General features: G+C 42.0%; 1 protein-coding gene across 2 annotated transcripts in view; it reads right to left on the reverse strand.

Moving 5' to 3' along the window:
• Nucleotides 1-1,249: 1,249 nt before the first annotated feature.
• The window catches only part of pde4bb (phosphodiesterase 4B, cAMP-specific b), a 36,597-nt gene continuing 13,695 nt past the window's right edge, over nt 1,250-24,151 (reverse strand). For both annotated transcript variants that reach the window (XM_030773290.1, XM_030773291.1), the window contains 11 exons: nt 24,099-24,148; nt 12,278-12,390; nt 6,437-6,530; nt 4,474-4,664; nt 4,204-4,302; nt 3,887-4,051; nt 3,350-3,449; nt 2,885-3,039; nt 2,667-2,789; nt 2,358-2,540; nt 1,250-2,151 (listed from right to left, as the gene is read on the reverse strand). In XM_030773290.1, the coding sequence (XP_030629150.1) occupies nt 1,825-2,151; nt 2,358-2,540; nt 2,667-2,789; nt 2,885-3,039; nt 3,350-3,449; nt 3,887-4,051; nt 4,204-4,302; nt 4,474-4,664; nt 6,437-6,530; nt 12,278-12,390; nt 24,099-24,148 (1,600 nt within the window). In that variant the 3' untranslated portion in view covers nt 1,250-1,824. The remainder of the gene's footprint in view (nt 2,152-2,357; nt 2,541-2,666; nt 2,790-2,884; nt 3,040-3,349; nt 3,450-3,886; nt 4,052-4,203; nt 4,303-4,473; nt 4,665-6,436; nt 6,531-12,277; nt 12,391-24,098; nt 24,149-24,151) is intronic.

Raw genomic sequence — 24,151 nt, forward strand, 5'->3', positions numbered from 1 at the left:
ACCTCTGTTCAAGCAAGTCTAAATAAATACACATAAATTAAAACCCAAACAAAATGTATCAACATGCCAAAAACTTGTGTTGGCCAACACAGTGTCAACTTATCACAAAACCGCTTTACAACCGTGTTTTAGAGTAAAATGATGACAATACTAACAATGAACCAAACATGGGCTATTATGGCCACATGCATGCGCGCGCACACACACACACACACACACACACACACACACAAACACAGTTTATTTCGTTCTCAGTAGTTGCAGTACCAATAGCACTGAATAGCAACTACTAACATAGCAGCTTACACGACAAGGTGAGAGAACTGTCAGAGGAGACACAAAAAAAAAGAGAGAGAACTAATTTCCAATAAGCACTTAAAAACAAACAATGCACATCACTGTTTCTGGGCAACCTTGAGATCTGTGTTTGTATTTAAGACTGACAGTATTACAATTTCGAGTCATTAAAATGAATCATTTAACTATATGAGACATGTTGATCAGTCCGGTCTTCTTGTGACGGGGGTGTGGCTTGACTAGAATAAGAAACAACATCTTGTTTTACAGTCAGCTGGTATTTGCGGAAGGTTTATACTTAAAACCGAATTCTAGGAAAACTGAATGGCCCATTTCAGAGGTATTGTGGCATGATACGGGGTTAGGTTTACTGTGTGTTTTGTGTGTGGTTTTCTTTTTAATACATCTTTTCCTTTAGGTCAAACTTGATAACCTCAGTATTCAATGCTTTGATGATGAGTTACGTTCATTTTACTCATTTCCTGTTATGAGAATAAATCAAAGGGCAATTCTGCAAAACAGGACACTCAGATCTGGGTTACTAATGAGAAACTAAATCAAACTGAGCAGTAAACAGGGCTGGTATATTTGTCTCTCACCATAAAGTGTTTTTAGTGCCACTTATAAAGTGCTTTTCTCCTGGTTTCTTTGGGACTTACTCAGTTCTTTTCTTTTGATGTGAAGTTACACATCTCCAGGATTTCTTTCAATTGTACCTTCAGAATACTGGGCACAACACACACACACACACACATAAAAAAGAAAAAAGAAAAGTAATCACGCACAACACAGCGATTTTATGATTGGAATCTGACTGAAACGTCAAACCATTTGAGCTTTAGGGTAAGCCATACTATTGCCTCAAATCAAGGGAAGACTGTGCTCTCAGTAATGTTAATGACACCCCCCCCCCCCACCCCTCCCAAAAAAATCCACTCTTTTCTTTTCAGAAGAAAAATGAGTCACTTTGTACATAACACGTGTGTCAAAGTGTTGCTGGAGCCTATACTTTACAAAAAAAAATCTTTACAAAACAGACAAATGTACAAAAAGTCAGAGAAAGTCTTTGAATAGTTTTACAAAAAAAGGTAAACCCTTCTCCAATAGAAGCATTTGTAGAGTCAGTAGTTGTTCTTCAAAAACGACTGAAACATCAGTCACAGCTCTCTGAATCAGAAATCCTGATTCTGGTTGATCAGTCCTTCATAACACGTAAGAAAGAAACCTTCCTTAGACCCTTCTCTCCTCCGGCGACTAAGTCTCTAAAATCAAGTCCAAGTCACCTCGGTAGGATTCCTCCAAATTCCAAAACTCACTTCTGAGAAAACCTTCACGCTAGCGTGGGCTCTGAGACAAAAGCAGGATTCCAGCCTTGCTTGTCTGGACCGTTCAGGGCCTCCCAAAAGGCCAATCAAACAGCAGGAGCACGTTACGCCTCCCAAAAGGCCAATCAAACAGCAGGAGCACGTTAGGCCTCTGTCGCATGGTTTAAAACTGACATGACACTCTGACCCGTGGGTCGGGGCGTTATGTGTCGGCAGAAGAGAGCGACGTCAGGGCTTCCGTGACTATTTCCATGCTGGATGTCTCTGTGGATCCTTCCGGATGGTGCAGGTAGCGCTGGGTACCTTCCTCACCCTCGTCTGTGTCCAAGGTCAGTTCAAACTGAAACTTGTCAGCGGCGTCTCCCATTCCGCTCTGTTCGTAAAACGGCGGAGACGGGCTCTGGGGGATCATGCTGTGGTACCAGTTCCTGTTTTCCTCCAGGGTGTCCAGAATATCCTGGGCATCGGGGTGGACCAGGTCAGCCCACGTCTCCCACAACGGGTGCACAATGTAGTCAATAAAACCAACCTGTAGGGGATCAGAGGTACTGTCAGTACTTGCATGTACAAAGGGACAAGCTCCCTTTTGAGTATGTTGTGCTGCATAAATTGGAGCTCATTTGATCTTTTAGTTATATCAGTTTTTCCATTTACTATGTAAAATACATTTGTGTTTTCTGTGACAGTAGATTGTTTGGTCTGTGTGTGTGTGTGTGTGTGTGTGTGTGATCTCACCTGGGACTTCTCCACTGAGGCAGTGTGTTTGTCACACATCGGGCTGATCTCCATGCCTCTCTCTCTCTCCCGGTCACCTTGCTGGAAAAACTCCTCCATGATTCGGTCGGTCCATTGGCGGTACAGGTCCAGAGACTTGGTGGGGTTACTCAGGTCGGCACAGTGAACCATGTTACGCAGCACCTGGAAAGACGCAGAAGACAAAAAAAACACATTCAAAGAGTTGCTCATTAAAAATGAAAGGCATCAGTTTTGACAGATTATTGAAGACAGTCCAGGCTTTGCAAGAACCGTGGGGCGGGAAATCACCTGTATCCTGTCTGTGTAGTTATCCAGCAGTAGCACACCAGAGCTTGTCACCTTCTTGGTTTCCACCATGGTCTTCAAGTCCGCCAGTAAACTCATGTGTTTGGACATGTCCGTAGCAAGTACCTGGTGACAAGGTACACAGACCAATTTTAGCAAAAGGTACTCATTAACGATGAATGGAGGAACAATATCCGTGAATAAGGAGGTTTGAAGCTCACCATGTCGATGACCATCCTCCGGAGGGTCTGTCGCTGTTTCTTCGAGAGGTTCTGGAAGATGTCGCAGTTCTCTCCCTGTAGGAGTTTGAAGCCTACAGCCAAGTGGTGATTCTCCAAAACTGACTCATCGTTATACATGAGGGCCAACTCAGAGTCTGTGGAACAGACAGGAATAAAAACAAAAAACAAAAAAAAAACACAGGGTTAGGAGAAATCCTAACATGCTGAGTTTTAAACGATATGTTTAAACTTGTGCTTTGACTGTACGCTATTAAAATAAGCATTGCACAGGGGTTTTTTTTTTGTCTTTGTGTCTGTGTGCGTGTCTGTTTCTAACACTGGGTTTGTTCCATCTGCTTGCAGTTACAGCGACTGCCACAACCGGGGTTTCGACCACACAACCACACACAGTCTTCAGAGAGCTAGGCTGGGAGGGGAGACACTGAGGGGAAAAAAAATACTCACTGGTATTAATTAGGAACTGGTTGGAGACGCCTGGGTGGTCCACGTCGTGGATTGCGGCTGCAAAAATGGCTGCCAGTATCTCCAGGTCAGTGAAGACCGCCTGCAATACAACGGATTTTAAAAGAATTGAGAAGGTGAAGTTTTGGGATAATTGAACCACGACACAGAAACAATCTGTGAAGAGCTAGAGTCACACAACAATTAATCCCATCCAGCTTTGTCTTTCGTCAGTATGATGGATTAAGTGAAAACATATGCACAGCCAAAATGAAACCCAGACAAACATGACACGTTGGTTTGGGATTAGCGAGGTTGTGTACATAGTCATTTACAAACAAAGAACATTCAGGGGGGACAATCGAAGCTTTGACTAGTCGACGCAAGATATACAAAAGCAAAGAGTTTCAGCTCTGAAGAAAGAAAGGTTTACTAAAGCCTTGACTTCATGTAAACAGCTGCATTTGAAAGAAGGTTCTGGAAAATGGAGAATAGGTGGCGAATTAGAGTTTAACGAGGGAGTAAGTGGAGATGACGTACATCCAGAGCAGGAGTGGAGAGCAGAATGTGTGTGGACTGGGCCACGTCTGCAGCGTGAAGGCTGTTATGATAGGCCACATCCGAGTGGTAGTGATCCTCCAGTGTCATCATGTATGTCACAAAGGTGTCCATGGGGATTTTGAAAGTCTTCATCAAGTCTCTCTCCTGTTAAGACACGCAAAACGAGGGGGACGTTTCAATATAACATAAAGCATGAAGGAGGATTCTGAATTTTTAATTTTTTGTTATATGTTAACTCTTAAAGTGACTTGACTTGTTTTGGTTGGTCCATTAGTGTGGAAAAGAGGAATGCTGACCTGAAAAATGGCGAACATGATGCAGGTGAGAGGACGCCGATGGGAATGCTCGGCCACCCTAAAGATGTTCAAACCCCACTTGTTAATATCCTCAAGGTCCTAAAGGGAGCAAGATTGGACAGAGGTCAAAAATTAAACATTGAAAACAATGCAATTAATGCCTTACAAAACAAAGCTTGAACTTGTGAGTGGTGTGGAGGTACTTCAGAGGTTCCACGAAACCTGTATATTGGTAAAAGCACAAAGCTGGAGACAGCTGTGGGGTCGTACCTTGGCGAGCAGGTCCTCCAGGTCGGTCTTGACCCCGAAGCGGGCGGGGCCACCACCCCCAGAGAGTCCAGGGCCGTGCGTGACTTTCCTCACCCCACTGATTTGAGTCATCAGCTGCTGTTGCTGCTGCCTCCTCTTCCTCTCTCTCGATTTGGGTGGAGGTGACGGGATCTCCAGCTCATTCTGTTTGTCTGCGTTAGAGAGGAGGAGGAGAGACCGTTACAGCGTCTAAACTTTATGTTAATTTCCCCCCCAGGTCAACACCCACAAAAAAACCTGATAGTGAAAATAGACTATGTGACCTTTATCGGATCTGTCATTACGTCTGTGTGGTTACATTTCACGGCAACTTAACACGAAAAGTAACCTCAGGTTACTTAAGAGTCTGACAGTAGAGAGAAGTCATCATAATCATTTACTGCTGACTGGCAGATCAGAAAATAATTAAAAAAAAAAAATGAACGACCACACTTGTTGATATAATACTCAGAGGACAACTGAACAAAGGTGAAATGAATTTGTTTTTGTGTACCATTCCACGAAAAATCCTCACAGGAAATTCAGAAAAACACCCTCATAAATTTGTTCTTAATATAAACATGTGTTCCGTGGCCATGCGGTAAAAGGACTTTGGCTGTATTTTTATACAGCAGTTTGAAGAATCCTTTTATGCTGGTGACAGCAGTGGTGGTATGTTTGGTGCAGGTAGAGAACACGTGTCCATTACAGCTGATGCAGGAGTGTCTGACTGCGTGTGTGCCTGTGTGTGTGTGTGTGCCTGTGTGTGTGTGTGTAATTTATCCAGTTGGCGTGTACATATTCCTTTCATCTCATCATTTTTCACAGCCACCCCCTCCCTCTTCAGCTCCCCTCGTTTTTTTCTCTCTACCCATCCTTCTGTTTTATCTGTTCTTTTGTTTGTCTGTGAAGAAAATGGAGGCGTGTTTGTGCGTCTGACTGAAAGCCATGTTGTGAATGCACAGAAGGCCTGGGCGAACACCTCCCTGTCAGTTACAGTGTGAGTCATGGAGTGGGACGTAGGGTTTGGCATTCAGGAGGTGAGGGGGGACTACCCTGACCCATCTGAATAAAACATTGACCTCAGTCCATCCCACAGCAACCCCCCCCTCCCAACTCCTCCTCAGCCCTCTCACTCTCTCTCTCACTCTCTCTCTCACTCCCTCTCTTACTCTCTCTCTTACTCTCTCTCTCACTCTCTCTCTCACTCTCTCTCTTACTCTCTCTCTCACTCCCTCTCTTACTCTCTCTCTTACTCTCTCTCTCACTCTCTCTTCCAGTATCTCCTACTCACTCACTCTGCAGCGAAGACAGTACTGCTGCAGACCAGATCAGACTGGTTTAGCAACAGTGGTGCAGGAAAACCGCATGCCCCCCCCCCACCTCTGTCTTTCCCTCTCCCTTTCTTTTCCCTCTCTCTCCCTCCCTCTCTCCCTGGCAGGAGAGGCTGGGGATTCTCCTGTTTTTTTTTTCTTTGTCTTTCCTCCTCTCACTCTCTCTCCCCTGCATTATGGTTTCTCTCTTACTGATCTAGAGGCAACATGTAATTTTTATTTTCCTGTTTCTTCCTTTCCTTTGCCTCTCATTCCATAACTACATTATTACAGGGGGGGAAGGATGTTTTATTGGATTATTAGATATCTTATTATTTCTATTAGTTAAAGCAATATACTATACTACATCCATATCTATCTAATATATACATACACACACACACACACACACACACACATACATACATGCATACATATACATATATATATATATATATATATATATATATATATATATATATATATAAAAGTAAGCCTAAATGGCTGTTATCATGACCAATAAAATACATTAGGCAATACTTTGTGCTTTGTGAGACAAACACTAGACTACTCCGACAGCAGTGTCCACTGGCTGACATGCACGGCATGAGGGACATTTCTGTTTTACTTACCTAAAAATGTGCTTGAGATGTATTCAGACACCTGGTTTCCAGAGCGACTCATTTCTGACAGATGCGTCAGTTCTCGATTCAGCATCCTCTTGAACTACAACACATAAAAAAACAGCCATGATAAACATTTGACCATAAATGTACAGCTTAGTGTCAGCACAATCTCTTGGTGTCTTGAAATCCAAAGTGATCAAGTCAAGCAACCATGCACACATATTACAGTTTGTCTGCAGTACATCACTGACCAAAGAATTTACACAACAAATAAAGGAACACAGAATCCCAGAGAAAGGATGACAATAACAAAACACACAAACGCACAGACACTTACACATATGCACACACGCACGCACGCACACACACACACACACACACACACACACCTTAATGTAACCCCAGGAGACTGAGAGCAGGTAGTTGGCCTCAGGCATCTTGCCCACCAGTGGCTGTGGCCAGCTGAAGCCTTGTCTGCCCTCCTCTCCTAGCGTGTTACACAGTAACAGAGAGAGCTCCGCTCAGTTCCAGTCCCCCCCCACACACACACACACACTCCGGCAGTAACCTGCAGCCCCCCCAGCTCTCCTTGCTGCATTCCATTACAAATCCTAAACAGCAGTGGAAAAACAGGAATCAACCAGATTAGATTCGGAGAGAATTCCGAGGGGTGTGCTGGTCTAGTCCATCAGAGAAATGCTCTCCGCATCTCAGACAGTCTCCCTCTCTCTCTCTCTCTCTCCCTCTCTCTCTCTCTCTCCCCCGCCCCCTCTCCTCAACATCCTGCAGCAACACGCATGAGACGGGAGGAAACCCCTGCACCTCCACTGCAGCTTCACAAACACACACACACACACACACACACACGCAAATACACATGCACACACGCACACATGTGCATACATAAACACACACACACACACACACATGCACACACACACACACACACACACACATGCATACAGATGCAGCTGCCACCGCTTATTAGTGCTCAAGGGTTTGATGCTTCAGATTTCTATCCCAGTTCCACAGTCAAATACTATCACACCAAGAGTGTGATAATGATGATGCAGAAGACGCTGTTAAAGGCAGTTTACTGTGCACATCTGCACAACATTAGCAAGACACTATGTTAGATATGAGACATCAGTACATAATTTTGTTAAGAGCACTTCTCAAGATGAAACTGCATTTTCATTATAATATTTGTGGCAGCTCTTTCTTTCAGCTAAAACTGGGCTTTTTTTTTTTTTTTTACCAGTTCAGTGTCAGTGTCAGTGACAGGCAAATACCATAGCAACAGTATCATGTGATCAATCCAGGCAGTTCTTTTTATTTTTTGAAATTTCCCACCAAGCTCTCCATGTCAAGATGAAAAATAGTGTCTCTGTATTTAGGGTCCCTGTACAGGGACCGAAATCTCCACATACTGACATGGACCATCAAGATACTGTCACTCTGCTGCACGCCCACACACACACTCTTACAAACACACCGATGCACACACACACACACACACACACACACACACACGCAAACACACACAGACGCACACACACAGAGGCACTCTTTAACCCCTATATTGTATAACCTAACACTTCTTTGCTTTAATTTCATGTCTACCTTTTTATAATGGCTATTAAAGTTCTTCATACGTAAATATCATTACATGCATTCATTCCTGGCACACTGTGGTGGCATTCCTCACTGAATGACGTCCGTTATTTTACTGTTTTACTGTATGCTTAACAACACAGGCTAAAGGACAAGACAGCAGTGTTATCAGAGTGGAACAGCTAGGACATAATCAGCTCTTTCTGTTATTAACCTGCTCCAGTATGTTAATAAAAACTTAACAGCAAAAGAGTTAATTACTAACAGTTTGTGCACAAGTGGTTAACTCCCGTAAACCGATCAGAGCCTTGAACTTCAAAAATCTTTGTGCAAAGAGAGGTCATATGAAGTTTTTTTTGTTTGTTTAACTTGAATTATTAATTCATCGTTAATAATGAGTTAGTGATTATTTAATAACTCAACACACCTCATTAATTGCCATTTAAACTGCCACATCATAGATAAAGATAAATCATTTCAAAATGTGGGCTAAAAGAAAACCATACAGTGCAGCTGCAGACCAGAACTGCACAATTCAATTATAAATGTATGACTGTAAAGTATTATCAGCTGACCTAATCAAATCATCATTATTATACTTTCCAAAAATGTTTGAAATTATTGCAAAAAAATGTGCACAGACCACGGCCTTATAATTAACTTCTTCGCTAAATGCAAAAGTCCTGGCTGACATATCCCATGAGAGAGCAACATTTATTCCATGTAATGACAGTTTTAAGAAGTATATTTTTAAAAACTGACATTTTCATAACTTTGCATTGACAAATTTTGTCTCCATATCTCAAGTGAGCATTTACAACTCACATGACTGTGGTAACAAAACTAATGAAAAAGCTGCATGTAAAATAATGAACGTTCTACAAGACTGAGAAACACTTGGAGCCAATGGACTGGTACGGAACATGGTAGATTAATGCTGCTTAAAAAAAAGTCAGAATCAACTCCACAGAATCCACTCCACACAGTGCACTGATCACCAAACGCTGTAATAAACCTTCAACAAAGAAATAACTGAGCTCGGTCATAAAACACATAAACTCAACAACAAACACAAGCTTCATATACCACATAAGTAACTGAACAATGTCTCGACATACCAAGTCTTCTCGCCTCAAACAGATTTAACAAACAAACAAAAATATTCAAGTCAAAAAAGGCACAGAGGAAAAAAAAAAAAAAAAAAAGCAACAACAACGACAAAAAAGCCCAACAATGGAAGCCTGTTCAGATTTGCGTCTCCTCACCTCTCTCCAGCCTTTACGCATTCCAAACTTAGGGCTCTTCTCCGAGCAGCATAGTCCCATTGTAACTGCAGTGGCGCCGGGCGCGAGGTTTCTGAACGTCTGCTGGCCTTGTGCATGTGCACTCACTTTGACGAGTATCAGGAAATGCACCAGACAAAGTCCTGACTGATTCACGCCTCTTTTTCGACTCTCCCACCTCTCTCTGTCCGCACCACTCTTAACCCCTCCCTTTAGTTTCTCTCTCTCTCTCTCTCTCTCTCTCTCTGTGTCTCTCTCTTTCTCTCTCCCTCTCTCTCTCTCTCTATATATATACTTATGTGTCTCTTTCTCTCCATACCCAGCCCCAGGTACTCATTCATTTCCTGTCTGCACATGTGTAGTGACCCACCTTATTAAATAAGAAATTACGGCAGTAACCTTTAAAAGATGAATAGCGTGGATGATCACCCGTGCACACACATATGGACCTGCACAGCTGTTTCTTTGTTAAAGCTTGTAAGCCATGAGTTGAGGTAGAGGTGGCAAAAGAAAAAAAAAAAGACTGATCATCACTCCTGGAACTGTGACACTAAAAAATGAAATCTGACTGGAATTTCTATACAGCTTATTTCCATAGCTGTGGAATATGCTAGGGATAATGAAATAAAAAAGTTAAGGATCTGTAACTTCCAACAGAGCGATTCCTGCAAGGTAAACGGGTTCAGTATTTCACCACGCCAGGGCCAGTGTCCTAGTTTGGATTGTTATTCGTGCAAACACTTCTCAGGATTGGGAGGTCGTGTCTGACAAAGAGTTAAATCTGTCTTCTCTTCGTGCCTGGCGGTTCAAGTTTACTCTCTACAGAGTGAATTCATTCTAAAGAATGAATTCCAAAGAATGAATTCATATGCAAATATCTTCATATGAGGAAACAATACTCAGTTTATCTCCTTATATGTAATTACAAAGAAAATGTGTCAACACCTATAATGACCGTGCTTTTGTGTGTGTGTGTGTGTGTGTGTCTTTGTCATTTCTGTAAGTATTAGTAAATGAGCAGATATCAGGGGCTTGACAAACAACATTTACTGACTTCATACATTGGTTTTAGTGGTTACGTACAGTTGTGAGCAAGCTGGGATGATACACTGTTGATCAATATTAGGTGTAGATTGTATAAGCATTGCACATATGGGAAATCTTTCAGCATTAGTCATAAAAAAAGGAATGAATACAATAACATGCGTCATTCTCATGTCTCAAAATACATATATTTTTCTCCTCCAAGTATGGAAACAAGGAAGTTCAATCAAATGAAGTACATGTCCAATGCTATTTAAAGATTTTTTCAGTTTCAGCTTTTTTTCATCTTATCGGTATAAAGTTACTATTAAGTTCAATTTTGTGTAATAAAATTTGGAGACATCTCTGGAATGGTACTTTTATCACGTCTGATCTATACTTTCAGTCTGTAGAATTATATGGCCAACACTGAATAGGTAAACTTCAGTCTGTAGAATTATACGGCCAACACTGATTAGGTAAACTTCAGTCTGTAGATTTATATGGCCAACACTGAATAGGTAAACTTCAGTCTGTAGAATTATATGGCCAACACTGAATAGGTAAACTTCAGTCTGTAGAATTATATGGCCGACACTGAATAGGTAAACTTCAGTCTGTAGATTTATATGGCCAACACTGAATAGGCAAACTTCAGTCTGTAGAATTATATGGCCGACACTGAATAGGTAAACTTTAGGCTGCACACTCAAGCAGTGTTGACTGCTGAACAATAGAAACCTGTTTACTGAGCTGTGAGGGTTACGGAAACAACAACAAATGCAGTTTCCCATAGCCAGGAAATGATTATAGGATATTTATCCATTTCTCAAGAATCCCTGGCTTTCCTGCCGCATCCAACAAGAAGCGGGGAAAACCCCTTTGTCTGTGACGAGTCAGGACGGATGATTTCCTCACTCGGAAACGACTGTGATGAATAAGCGAACACCTGTTTGTGCAGTCCCTCATTACTCCTGTGACTGGCAGATTTTGACTGGTGTCTGAATACAGGACAGGAAGTCTGTCCAAATGGAGCAGTTGTAAAAAAAAATGCAAACCAACACTACCTGAGCACTTTTCATATATGCCTTAAAGCTGTGGCTCTCCAAAGCTAAATTACATCCTTCTACTGAACCTCATGTTTTTGAGATCATTTAACATTAATAAAAAACACTGTTTTATCTGCCTTTCATTTGCTATGAACATCCCACACACAAAGACCATCTGAAGACAGCGGATTTATAAAACGCTGTAAATAAACATAAACTTTAAAAACATGAAGTTGAAGTGAAGATGAAGCTACAGACTGGTTCGGCCATGAAAAGTCCCCATCCTGCGTAACGACAACAACGGTCACTTTGCGGATACGTCAGAGGAACTGTGCAAAACCAGCGTTGTTAAAAACCACAAGAGGGTGTCGTGATGGTGTCAAGTATCACAGCCACATTGTCTGTTATCAGAAAGGATTTGTTTTGTTTAGATAAACTGAAATATAGTATGTACAGAGGAAATAAATAAAATGTGTTTTTGTGTGTGTGTGTGTGTGTGTGTGTGTGTGTGTGTGAGTGTGTGTATCTATGTGCGCATGCATGTGCATGTGTGTGCATGTATGTATGTGTGTGTGTGTGTGTGTGTATGTATGTATGTGTGTGTGTGTGTGTGTGTGTGTGTGTGTATGTATGTGTTTGTGTGTGAGTGTGTGTGTGTGTATGTATGTGTTTGTGTGTGAGTGTGTGTGTGTGTGCATGTGTGCATGTGCCTCGGGCGTCTCTGCACAGTCTCTGAAATATCTTATTACTGCTCTATCTACTGCTCTATCACGGTACAACCAAAGCCTGGAGTTTCACACAGTTTAGCCAGTTGTTTGGCCTGGGCAAAACTCCAGACTGTAGCAGTGAATAGGCAGAGAGGAAGGTAGCGCTCTCACCTTGTTGGAGGCCATGTCGCTGACCGAGCGGTACGTCTGGATGGTTTCCAGCTGGTCCAGGCACCAGTCCAGCTCCTCCATGGTCTCCACAGCCAGCTTCTGGTAAGAGTCTTCTGAGAAAAGGCAGACGGACAGGCGGTTAGGGTCTAGCTGCTGCATACTCAATGGGGGAGGTCCAGAGAGCTCAGAGCAAACAGGGCTACAGAAATCTTTCATGGTGGGCTCTTGGCATTTTCTGTGTTCATCCTCCACTCCGGGATTCCTGCTTGGTCACTGTGGCTTAATGTTTTCCTTCCTTCTCTACCTTACTTCCCAAATATCTATATTAATGACCTCACTTCATTATATTGCTCTACTGTATGGTTTCTCTCTCTCTCTCTCTCTTTGTCTCTGTCATTCTCTCACTCATATAGTCTATTTGCTCAGCCCCTAACTCTTTCTCCTCTCTCTCTCTCTCTCTCTCTCTCTCTCTCTCTTTCTCCCTCTCTGTTTCTCTTGTGTCTCTCACTCTCATAATTTTGCCTTTCGTGCTGATGTGTCAACGACCCTCCAGCCCAGGAGGGCAGAGGGAGGGACTGTGAACAAACTATTGCACTCTGTCTGTCTCTCCTGCTCTGTCTCTCTCTCACTCTCTTTCAGCCACTCTCCCCATTTCTCTGTGTTTGTATCTATACGCAGCATAATTTACACAACGAAAAAAGTATTTATCAGAGATAACAGGGAGACCCTGTGCATAAACTCTAGATAAATTATTGTCAAATAAAATCTGAAACTAATGTCAGTTGTTGTCAGCTGTCTTGCCACTTATGTCTTGTGACTGATCCCACTAAGACAGTACAGCTAAATTTTATGAACAGAAAAACAAACTTGAAAGCAACCAGAAAGGATCAAGTGTGAGAAAGAGACAGATAAAGAGGAGTAGACAAAAAAGGGGAGAAATAGAGATTGCTAAATTGAGTAAAATAGAGTTAGATAAACAGGGAGAGAAAGGAAGAAAGAAAGAGAGAGAGAGAGAGAGAGAGAGAGAGAGAGAGAGATGAGAGTGAAGAATGGAAGCAAGGCTGGGAGAAGGCCCTCCAAACATGGGGCCTCAGATGTTACTGATCGTTTTTTGTTGACAGCACCATATTCCAAAAAGGTGTCAAAGATCTAAAACGACCACAGTTCATACAACCCAACTCTTAACTTTGATCCGCCCCACAAGTTAAAAAAAAAAAAAAGTGAGTGCAAAAAGGAAAAAAAAAAAAAATCAAAGACAGTGCTGTGTTTGAAAGAGCAACACGAGAAGCAAACATTACTCCCTTCTCTGGAAAGCGTCCAGCTAAGGATCAGCCTGTGCCAAGCAAATCAAAGCATTTCCCCTTAGGGCTAAGATGCCACTAAAGTGTGGAGTAGATTTTTTGTGGAACTGCTAAAGCTGGATTCAACTGTCATGTGGTGACTGGAGGAGACATATTTCAATGCACTTAATTATTCTACTAATGAGGAAACTGTAAAAAATCTTCCTCTCTCGCTCTCTCCCTCTCTCTCTGTCTTCCACCTGAAATCTCTAGTTCTCTTTCTTCTCTTTCTTCCTAATTTCCTCCTAGTTCATTGTCCAGGTCCAGTCACGTCCGGACACCAATTGACCCTAATAGCCAAACACCCCTCTCGCATGACAAGATTTCACACACTGGGCCGTCACGACACCATCCAGAATCTGGTCAACCCAGACTGGTTTTGCCACTGTATCGTTTCTGGATTGTCTCATCCGTTTGTGTTTGGGCATCGTTTTCTCCCATACCCCTCCCTCCCCACACTGTCGTTTTGGCATAAGTAATTTCACTAGAACATAACTGATATAGCTGCTTTCCCAGCAAATTGTGCGTCCTCTGAGAAGAAATGACTTCAATTTCTCTGCTGTGCTGAAAGTTGTGAGGTAGTTATCCTTTTGGTTTGTTTTAGTTCTTGTAGTTTAGAGACTGTTATTTCTGTCTGTTGGTGAATCCCATTTTAGTTTCCATGAGAGAGCTCCTTTGACTGGCCAAAAGCCTCAAATGCTGCCCTCTTCTCAATGCTCTTTTAACAATAATCACTGGCATTGGCCTTTCTGTATTAGAGGTTTATAATATTTTGTTTCTTAAGATGCTGAATGTAGCAATACAGGAAGTTGGTTATCCCAGAGATAAAGTATGAGGGTAGGAGAATTGAATTCAAAGAATTACTGTACCACTGTATAACTACTTTGACACGACTCAATAGCACACTGAGGCAATGGAGAGTTGAACAGTTTCAGAGAGTCATATGTAGAATTGTACAGGGAAACTGTGGCTGGATTGAAAGGCAAAATTTTATACACACACACACACACACACACACACACATATATATACATATAGATAGATAGATAGATAGATAGATAGATAGATAGATAGATAGATATAGATATAGATATATTAGGGATGTGCAGAGAGTCCAGCATTTGTATTTGTATCTGTATTTGTTGATGAAGCCTGCATTAAAATGAGGACCTGTGAAGTTATACTTTAGTTTAGGTTTCAGTAATAACAAAATACTTGATCTTTTGGCACATCTGCACCACAACGGACTGCTCTTCTGAAATTACGACTTTATTCCCTTAATATTACCCATAACCTTATTCTCGAAATCTCCAATTTTTTTTCCTCAATGTGGCTCTAATACTCCATCGTAATGAGGAACACCAGCAATTTGACTTTTTTCCCCCAAAACAAATAATTTTTAAAATATTTGTAAGAAATAAAAATTCGTAAAAAACCCACTGTTTGTGCTTTGCCGAATACTGTATTTGGATTTGGCTCCACCCCTGATATATGTACTATGTTGTTTTAGACACGAAGTTAGATAATAGTAATGAATTTCCTATAAGTCTTGGAGTCAAACGTAAATGAAAAGGCAAATTAAGGATAAACCTTATGTTTAAACAACTACATTTGCGAGGCTTTAGAACAAATTAACAAACAAACAACAAACAAAAAGCAGGACACCAACTTTGGCTGTAGTCACCCTCACTGTAAAGTGAAAATGGGGGGAGGGGGTTTAGTCCCATTTGTTGACCCGCCTGAGTGGACTGGAGAGCAGCGCTCTGGCTCAGTTAGGTGGGTCTGGTGGAAACTCAAGGTTTCGCATATGGAGCAGATTTAAGCCATGTGCACAGATCTGACGTTTGGCAGGAACACAAACAAATAACACCATAAGCATGTCATCACCACAGGAGTTTCTATGGGAATATGGGGGTTTAACTGGGTCCGTCCGAGGCCCCTGCCGCCAAAACAGCGACTGGGGTTGTGCTTTACTTTGGCTGTTGGATACGCATAAAAAATAACGAGAGAGCTGACTCTCCACATCCTGCTCTGAGGGGTGAATAATTAAGAACGAACGCCTCCTTCAGCAGCGCCTTCCACCAGTGTCAACATTTGTCTGTTTTCTTAATTGCCGCCTCTAGCCCAAAACAGTTTGTGTCATGCCTCTATTATTTCCTTTGACCTTGACGTACTCACTGACTACACGTTATTTAGTTTATTACGTTTGTCATGTAAGAAAAAAGAACAAACATTTCGGTTGTGAGAAAAGGTAATGCAATAGCAAAGTCTTAATCATCCTGAAGGGTCGTGTTTCAAAATGACTGATTCATTCCACAGCAAAATACAATTACAGTCCAAACCTCCAGCTTAGTACCATTCTGTGTGTTGCTGAGCATGGGTTAAGGACAAAAGCATGTGATATTAAAACAATGCGACGGAGCTGGAGTTCTGTTTTCCATTGTTTAGCCAACGTATTAGTTTCTCATGCATACATATACGGTATACCAGTGCACTAGTTCCATTAGTTTTACATACTGCAAACATTTTTTTAGCTAGTTAAATTCTTTGTGCGGTAAAGTAAAACATTTTGTTGCTCGTTCCAAACTAACTACCCTGACATGATTATTGTTAAACTAGGAAACTTTATCTCTTAATAGTTTCAGTAGTAATTATGAAAATAAAATCCAACAAACAAATGAATAGTGACATAAAAATGTATCATTTTTGACAAGCTCATCTTGTATGTCACAGCTTGCTGGAATATAATTTTCGTGCATCATGAGACATTTCAGTGTATTATTGGACGAGACAAACGGTTGGACTAAAATCGCTAGGAGTGTTCTGATTTTTGGCTTTTTTTAGTTTCAAAAATTTCTTAACATGTAAATGCAAATTAATACGTAGAGGGAGGGTGATTCTTTTCAGGATAAAATTAGCCTACAACAGCCAAACATCTCAAACAAAAACAATTCATCAAAACATTTCAACTCTCCTGATACTTCTTTAACTCAGTTTTCAGAGCTTACAGAAATGGTAATAGGTAAGTAGGCTATTTCAGCTGTCTTCTTCTTATAAATCAGGCTAGTTTTCAATAATGGTAATAGGTATGTAGGGTATTTCAGCTGTCTTCTTACAAATCAGGCTAGTTTTCAAGTTGACAACTAAAGAACATGTGCATTGCCCTACAGTCAATTACTTTAGAATGAAACCAGTCAGTCTGGTGTTGTGTTGTGTTGTGTTGGTCTTGTCTGAACATGATCAATTCACTCAGGTCCTCTGATATACTAAACCTCTAATATATGTATGGGCATCCTCTACCAGCCAAAAGCACGCCATGTAATAAGATATACCCAATCTTTTTTTTTTTTTTTAAATAAAGAGCCCTTCAGTAGAAAAACTTGACCAAAACCAGAATCAGAATGTTCCAAAATCTATGTCAGAATTGGAATAACAATGAGAACATCTGAAATTAAAACTGAACAAGGGAGCACAGAAGGACAGTACAGGAAATTTTGTCAGTTTAGCTTGTAATGGATTCACAGGGACACCTGTACTCCTCTGCAATTTTTTTTTCACTTTATGTTTCTTTGATGGGAATATCTACATTTCAGCACTTTGCAGTATATCAGAACCAAGAAACTCAAAATCAAGTCATGGTTTGGGTGAAGACCAGCCTTCATCTGTTCAAAATGATGTGGAATCCAGCCTTTCCCATAGAGATAATGAGGCCTTTCCCATAAAGATAAGTACATAAGCATTGAGAAAATATATTTACTTGGCAACAATGTTCTCACTCAGACTAGCCTTGAAAAATAATCAAATACTTTGAGTCTATTCACATGTATCTCAAAATGTCAAACTTATTCACATAAGTGTCATACAAATTTCACAACGCCTTTTTGTCATACATGGAATTATTCTTGTTCTTTCAACAGACACAAGAAAACACATCAAAACCACCTTTGTACAGCACTGAATCTTCAGTTTGACAATGAGAAGTGTGTCTAAATTTAAACATCCATGGAGATGTTGATTATTAATGTCACGTTGACCGTGTCACAGGATGTTTCGCAATGTTACCGCACACTGAAGCTGGGTGACGCACATTAGCTGGGTAAATGAACTTCAAGAAGCTTAACCATACACTTTTAACTGGGCAATCTTCTTTTTTTTCCTCTCTCTCTTTATGGTCTTTGGATTGCATAACGTTACAGATTGGCATGATGGGTTTACTATTCCTACAAAAAGGCAACAGTATTCAAGGCCTTTTTTTTTTTTTTTTTTTAGCCAGCGTCCTCTTTAACCCACAAAAAACGGACTGTGTTTGTGATCATTTGTCGGCCGTTCTTTCCTTTTCGGACTGCCCTACAACTGCTTCTTTCTGTCTCGCCAGCCTCCGGCAACCCTGTTACCGACATCTAGCCCAGGGTTTCCCAAACTCTGCTATAAAGCCCGACTGTGTGTGTGTGTGTGTGTGTCTGTGTGTGTGTGTGCGCGTGCGTGTGTGTGCAGGCCCTCATTTAAAAACCAGTCTGCTGAATGTGAGTCATTGAGCAGTAAACTGGCCGCAGGTCAGTGTTCCGGATCTTTCTGCCTGCTGTGGCCAACGCAGGATTGGGGTAGACCAGTTTATTATGAATTAACTGTGCCATAGCAGAAGGACTTGGGGATCCAATCAGTGGTTTGGCTTAAATAGAAGAACACGTCAACAAAAGGGGCAATCGTTCAGTCGTGAGTTGAGAGCCTTTTGTCAAGATTTAAGAGGTCTTTAATATGTCTTAGTTTCAGTGCAGGATTACTCATGCGACTTGAGTCTTAAGAATGATAAGCAGTTCACAAACTGCAGTTTGCCTTCCGTTTCTACTAAGTTCTCTCACTCATTTCTGAGGTCAAATGCTACAAGCTGCACGTCAGGCCCAATGGTTGATTTTCTAGGGGACTGTTTTGTTTCTTGGGACCTTTCTGACGTTGCTCTTTTGTAAAACCAAATTGCTGGCCCCAACAGAATCAAATCACCTTACACTTTTCAATAAATTGCTAAGACATGCATCACAGTTGGCTGAACTATTTTGCTAAAAAAAAAAAAAAAAAACTAATGAAATTAAAAAAAGAAAGAAAAAAAAAAAAAAAACAGTCCATTGACCTCAGCAAACACTCTAGTTGGGATTCTGTTATCCTTTTGCTGAGCTTTTCCTGTGTAAGTGAAGGAAAACACTAGACTCTAGGAGGAAGCAGATTGGCAAGCCTTAACTTGAGCACTTTCAGGGTTATGAGAACAAACACGTTCGTTGGCCAAGCTATCAGCACACACATGCTTTTGACCTTGGCACGCCCCCATAGCTGGTCACACACACACACACACACATACACTGTTGTTTTTGTTTGTCTGGCTTCACACGTACACATAAGTGCAAAAACTGTCTCAGAGGGAAACGATTCACACCTGTGTGTGACTCAGGTCACCTGGTTCGGAGCGCAGTCACTACTTGACGCTGCGGGAGGGTAAGAGAAAAAAATGTGAGGCGTTTTTTGCTGTCGTCACAGTCAGTATGTGGTCACCTTCAGACACGCGTAAGCGCTGAACAGATCAGCATAGAGTCATCTTAGTAACAATCACCTCAATACACGGTGATTCAAATGAAACTTGTCAAAGTCGTTGTGTGCTTTGCACCACAACTTCCTGAGAGTTTTTAAAGGATAACCAAGACAGAGAAAAAAAAAACTTAAATTTTTCATGTCTGAGGCCTAAACTCTGACCTAAGAGGTTCCAAGCTAAAGAGTCATCACGACTTTCTGTGAACCATCGTATGCAATCATTTCTTGGATCTCAATCTTAAACTCGATCATGTTTAATTGTCTTCTCTTGAATCCTACACAACACAGGTCATTTATGATAAACTGTAATGATGTCTTCGCGCTCGCTGGTGTTCTAAAGAAAAAGAAAAAAAACAGCCAGGGAGGGGAGGGGGGAGGAAGGGTTTATGAGAGTGGCTTTATCTCAACTCACAACAACAACAACAACAACCGCAGTCTGCTAACTGCCAGCTCTCTTCAGCCTCCCAAGTTTTTTTTTTTCTTTCTTTCTTTTGCTTTCTCTCTTTCTTTCTTTCTTCAATTCTCTCTCTCATTCTTCATGTCTGCCACTCATCTCATGCCTGTTTGACAGGCTCCACAATGCACCATGGAGCTCTCTTGGCTGGGGATTGTGTTAGGGAAGGGCTCTGGCCTGCTTTACCGTCCTGCTGACGTCAATAGCATAATTCAAATACTAACCCGACTGCACGCTTTCAGCCCTGCACTAACACACTGCAGCCCGGCACAGGGGAAAACCCGGCATGGACTTTAACCATGAGGTAAACTGACTGAAGGCTTCTTTAATCACTGACGCTGATTGGAACTTGCCCAAAAGTTCAGGCTTAGCGGTTTTGGTGAACCTGACTCCACAGGGTGAAAATCTAAAATCAAAACTAAAAATTGAAAATCTTTTGTAGTTTTGGAATGATGGATGGATGCATGGTTTTTGGCTGTGAAGCAATCGAAGTAAACTTGAGCACCACGTGAACAGGAGCATCCAGCGTGCCCTTCAATAGACTCACATATAAAAACAACCAACCAAACAAACAAACACAAACTTGATGCTGTATCATCACTGATTGGACCCTAAAACCACAGGGTGAATGTATTCCTCAGAATGGGACAATTTTATTACACAACACAATTATAAATTTTAGACAAGAGACATTTTTTTCAAAAAGCCTTTACAGGAGGCAGGATCAGTCTTAGGCTGAAAATCAAACCCAAATCTGCATCGACTGAGAGGAAATTAACAGTCACTCAACTTCTCTCAGTTGTGTCCCACCACGGCAGCAGTGTGATGCTGACTCCACTCTGAGGAGAATGATAACAGGGCTAACACTAGCTCGCTACAATGCAAATGGTGAATTTGATTGGTTTTTGACTCACAGTAAAGACAGCTGCCCACGGATGCTGTAAGAAACTGGTTCTGAGAGTAATTCTGGCCAGAGGGCTTGAGTTATGATCACCAATCACAGGTTAGTACTAGGTTAAAACGTTTGATTAGAGAAAGTAAAAAACACTGGCATGCAAACCAAGACAAACTGCGTTTTGATCTGGACTGGGTAATGACAATGAGACAGTGTGGAAGAATGACAGATAGGAGAGGAATCCATTCGTCTGTTACCACACTGAAAACAGCTGCTGCATGTGTTGGATAAAATGCTTTTGTGTGTTGCATTTCACAGGCCACCTAAGAGACCAGACTGTGCCTGACGGACGAAGCCTAAAGTGAAATTATGAATTTAAAGTGAATTGTCCTAAGAGTCAGTGACTCCTCAGAGAGCAGGAACTCATCTCCTCAACACTCATATGCAGTCTAATGCTGAGCAGACATGCTTAGCACCTGGGTGCAATATTCAATAATAACCGTGCAGACACACACACACACACACACACACACACCACACACACACCCACATATACACATATCCATGCAAACAACAGCACATGCAAAACATCAATATAAATAGGCCTGATCCATACTGCTGAGAATACAGTACTAATTGTAAGTTGCTTTGGCTAAAAGCCAATTGCAAATTGTAAAATTACATTAATGCTCACACTCATACACTCACAGACACAGAAGACAATTAAAGCATGGCTTGAAACCACATGTCACATGCCTACACATACATTCTGTCTACTGTACGCCCAACACACACACACACACACACACACTCACTGTGTGAACAGCTGTGACATTCTGTTAGAAAGTTCAGTGACTGAATAAAACTGAAACTGGTTCTGAGTTTCATGTGTGAAATGGCTTGTGTTGTTGACGTATGTTATAATTTCCCCTATGTCACCACAACCCGTGTAACCTGTTGCCAGTGCTAGAAAAGGTCAAAGACCAAGTAATCCAAGGTGTCTACATCTAACAGTCTGACCGACTAAACTGTTTTCAGAGACAGTTCCATGGACGTGGACATAGTAGGGCTGAAAACACTGCACAGTTGTTTTGTAAAGAACTTTTGCAGGCCGAGTGTAAGCTAAATACTTTCCCTCATTATTCCCATGTGTGAATGCATCTTTTCATGATTTTTTTTTTTATGACGGATATTAGACGTCAGTCGGGTGTCTCATCTGGAGAACAGGCGTCGGTGAGTCGTTTTCAGAACCTATTCAATAACCAGATCCAGTCCTGTCTTTGTCGACCAACTCCCCCGTCTGGTCCAGTCAACCCTGCGTTTCGGTATGTTTGGCTTTGTATGCCACTCAGCACTCCACCTCTCCACCCCACCCCACCCCGCATGCCCACCTGCCGATCGTTAACTGCGACCTCCAGCGAGTCGTTTCTGCCTTGACGCTGCTCGTCTTCTCCGGGCTGACAGGCCTCTGGCATCGAGACCGAGTCTCTGACGCACTCCTTATTCCCCTCCTCTTCCTCCTCTCCTGCTCCTACTGCCTAGTCCTGACCCCGGGACAGCTTCTCTCACTCCCTCAGGAGTCTGGCTCTCTTTAATGATTTCCTTTTCCAGCCTTCAGCTCCTTCTCTTTCACAAAGCCTTTGCAGGAGCCACGGGGACAGAGCCAGGACGTTGAAGGAAAAATGGCCCCCGTTTGACGACAATGTGGCCGTCTGGATGGCTGGATCACTCATTGTTTGGGTCAGCTGGTGCTGACATGATCTGTTGTTTTTGTGTCTGGTGCAGGTGCCGTTGTGTTGGATAAAAGGATATGTCTGACATTTTTTGAAGGAGGCAAGCAAGTGCAAAGTGCCATGAGTTAGATTAATTTTCCAGAAAAGCTGAGCGATTAACGCTTATTTCTATAAATGACAGCATATTTATTTCCCTATTCTGGCTTGTGGTTTGCATGTACATTACTCAGAATTGCGTGAGGTAATGAAGCCTGAAAAAGGTCCTCTAATCGGTCTAATCAGCAGAAGGAGCAATGACAGTCCTCCACAGACAGACAGACGATTCACAGGCAGCAAACGGCTGGTGCTCAGGAAGTTGATCATGTTGTAGTAATGAATGCGTAAGGAGAGGTGCTATCTCATATCCTCACCAGCATTTCATCAGCTGACAGGAGACGAATGAGCACACTTTTCCAGTGCTTCGCGGAGTCTTCTGCAATGTGTGTATTTTTTCCTGAGCTAAGCCTGCGTAGTGTCTGCACACACACACACACACACAGGAAGTGCAGGAGCTGGCGTGTGGGCCGCAGCTGACGTCAATGAGGCCTAGAGGAGCCCACAAAACAGGAACCAAAACATCGCCCAAACCCTCCCCCCTTCCCCTGCATATCCTCCACATCCACCTCCACCTGGCCCAGTGCACAGCTGCAGCAAAGCATACACATACAATCACATATGCACACACACATACACACGCACACGCATATACACATACACACACACACACACACACGCACGCACACACAGACATATACCCACAAACACACGCGCGCGCACACATACACACACACACACACACACACACATACACACAAGACCTGCAGGTTTTGCATACACACTAAGACACTTTTCCATTCACAAACGCAAAAACAATAGAGACACCTACACGTAACACACACTCACATAAGTATTCCCACATAAAGCCATAAACAATGGCTCATTGTGTACTTTACAGATCTTTATGCTGTATCCCTCAGGTCTTATTCATACTTTCTTTCACCCTCCCCTGCCTCTCCTTCCTCTCTCTCTCTCTCTCTCTCTCTCTCTCTCTCTCTCTCTGCCTCATAGTCATTTTTCCTCTCACTCATTTCTCTCTCTCTCTCTCTCTCTCTTTTGAAATAACCAGACTGCATTCTCAGATTCTCATTCCTGGGAAATGCAGAGAGAAGCTCTGGCAAGTTTCAGCGAAGCACTTTCCAAAGAAGCCAACAAATATGCCAAATAAGCCTTCATACGTCAGCACACCTGCAGGGCCTTTTCAAATGATGGTTTCGCTTCTTCGGACCATAGTTCTCCTTTTTCTTTCTCCTTTCTTTTCTTTCTCCTTCCAGTCTTTTTTTTTTTTCTTTTTGTTTACTTTCTTTCATCTACTGCCTACTTCAATTTATTACTGGTAAATATCCATCATTGTTTTCTCTACAGAGAAATTCACTGTCTTAAACCTGCCATCAAAGTATGAAGACCAGTCTCTACGGCCAACGTCAGGTCATAAAAGCAAATGCACTTGCAATACTGTCCAAATTTGCTCTGTTGAAGTACGCTGCTGGCAGGAAGACCAATCAAATATTTCATTTAAATCCAAGATTGAATTCATTATAGAAGGTTATGTGTGCTTGGCCTGAGTTATCACAGTTTGTGCGATGGTAACATATCGACTGCATCTTTTTTTTTCTGCCAACTCAATAAAAGAGAAGTGAAAACAGTGGGAACAGGGTTTGATATACTGTAATAAGGAAACGGTTTATGTACGCTAATACCAGAGAAAGCAGATGTGAAAGCTCACCTGACAGACAAACCTGTGTCCCTGGAGGCTGTCCAGCCACAGGGGACCTCCTT

Source organism: Chanos chanos, chromosome 5 (assembly GCF_902362185.1).
Source record: "Chanos chanos chromosome 5, fChaCha1.1, whole genome shotgun sequence".
Taxonomy (NCBI): domain Eukaryota; kingdom Metazoa; phylum Chordata; class Actinopteri; order Gonorynchiformes; family Chanidae; genus Chanos; species Chanos chanos.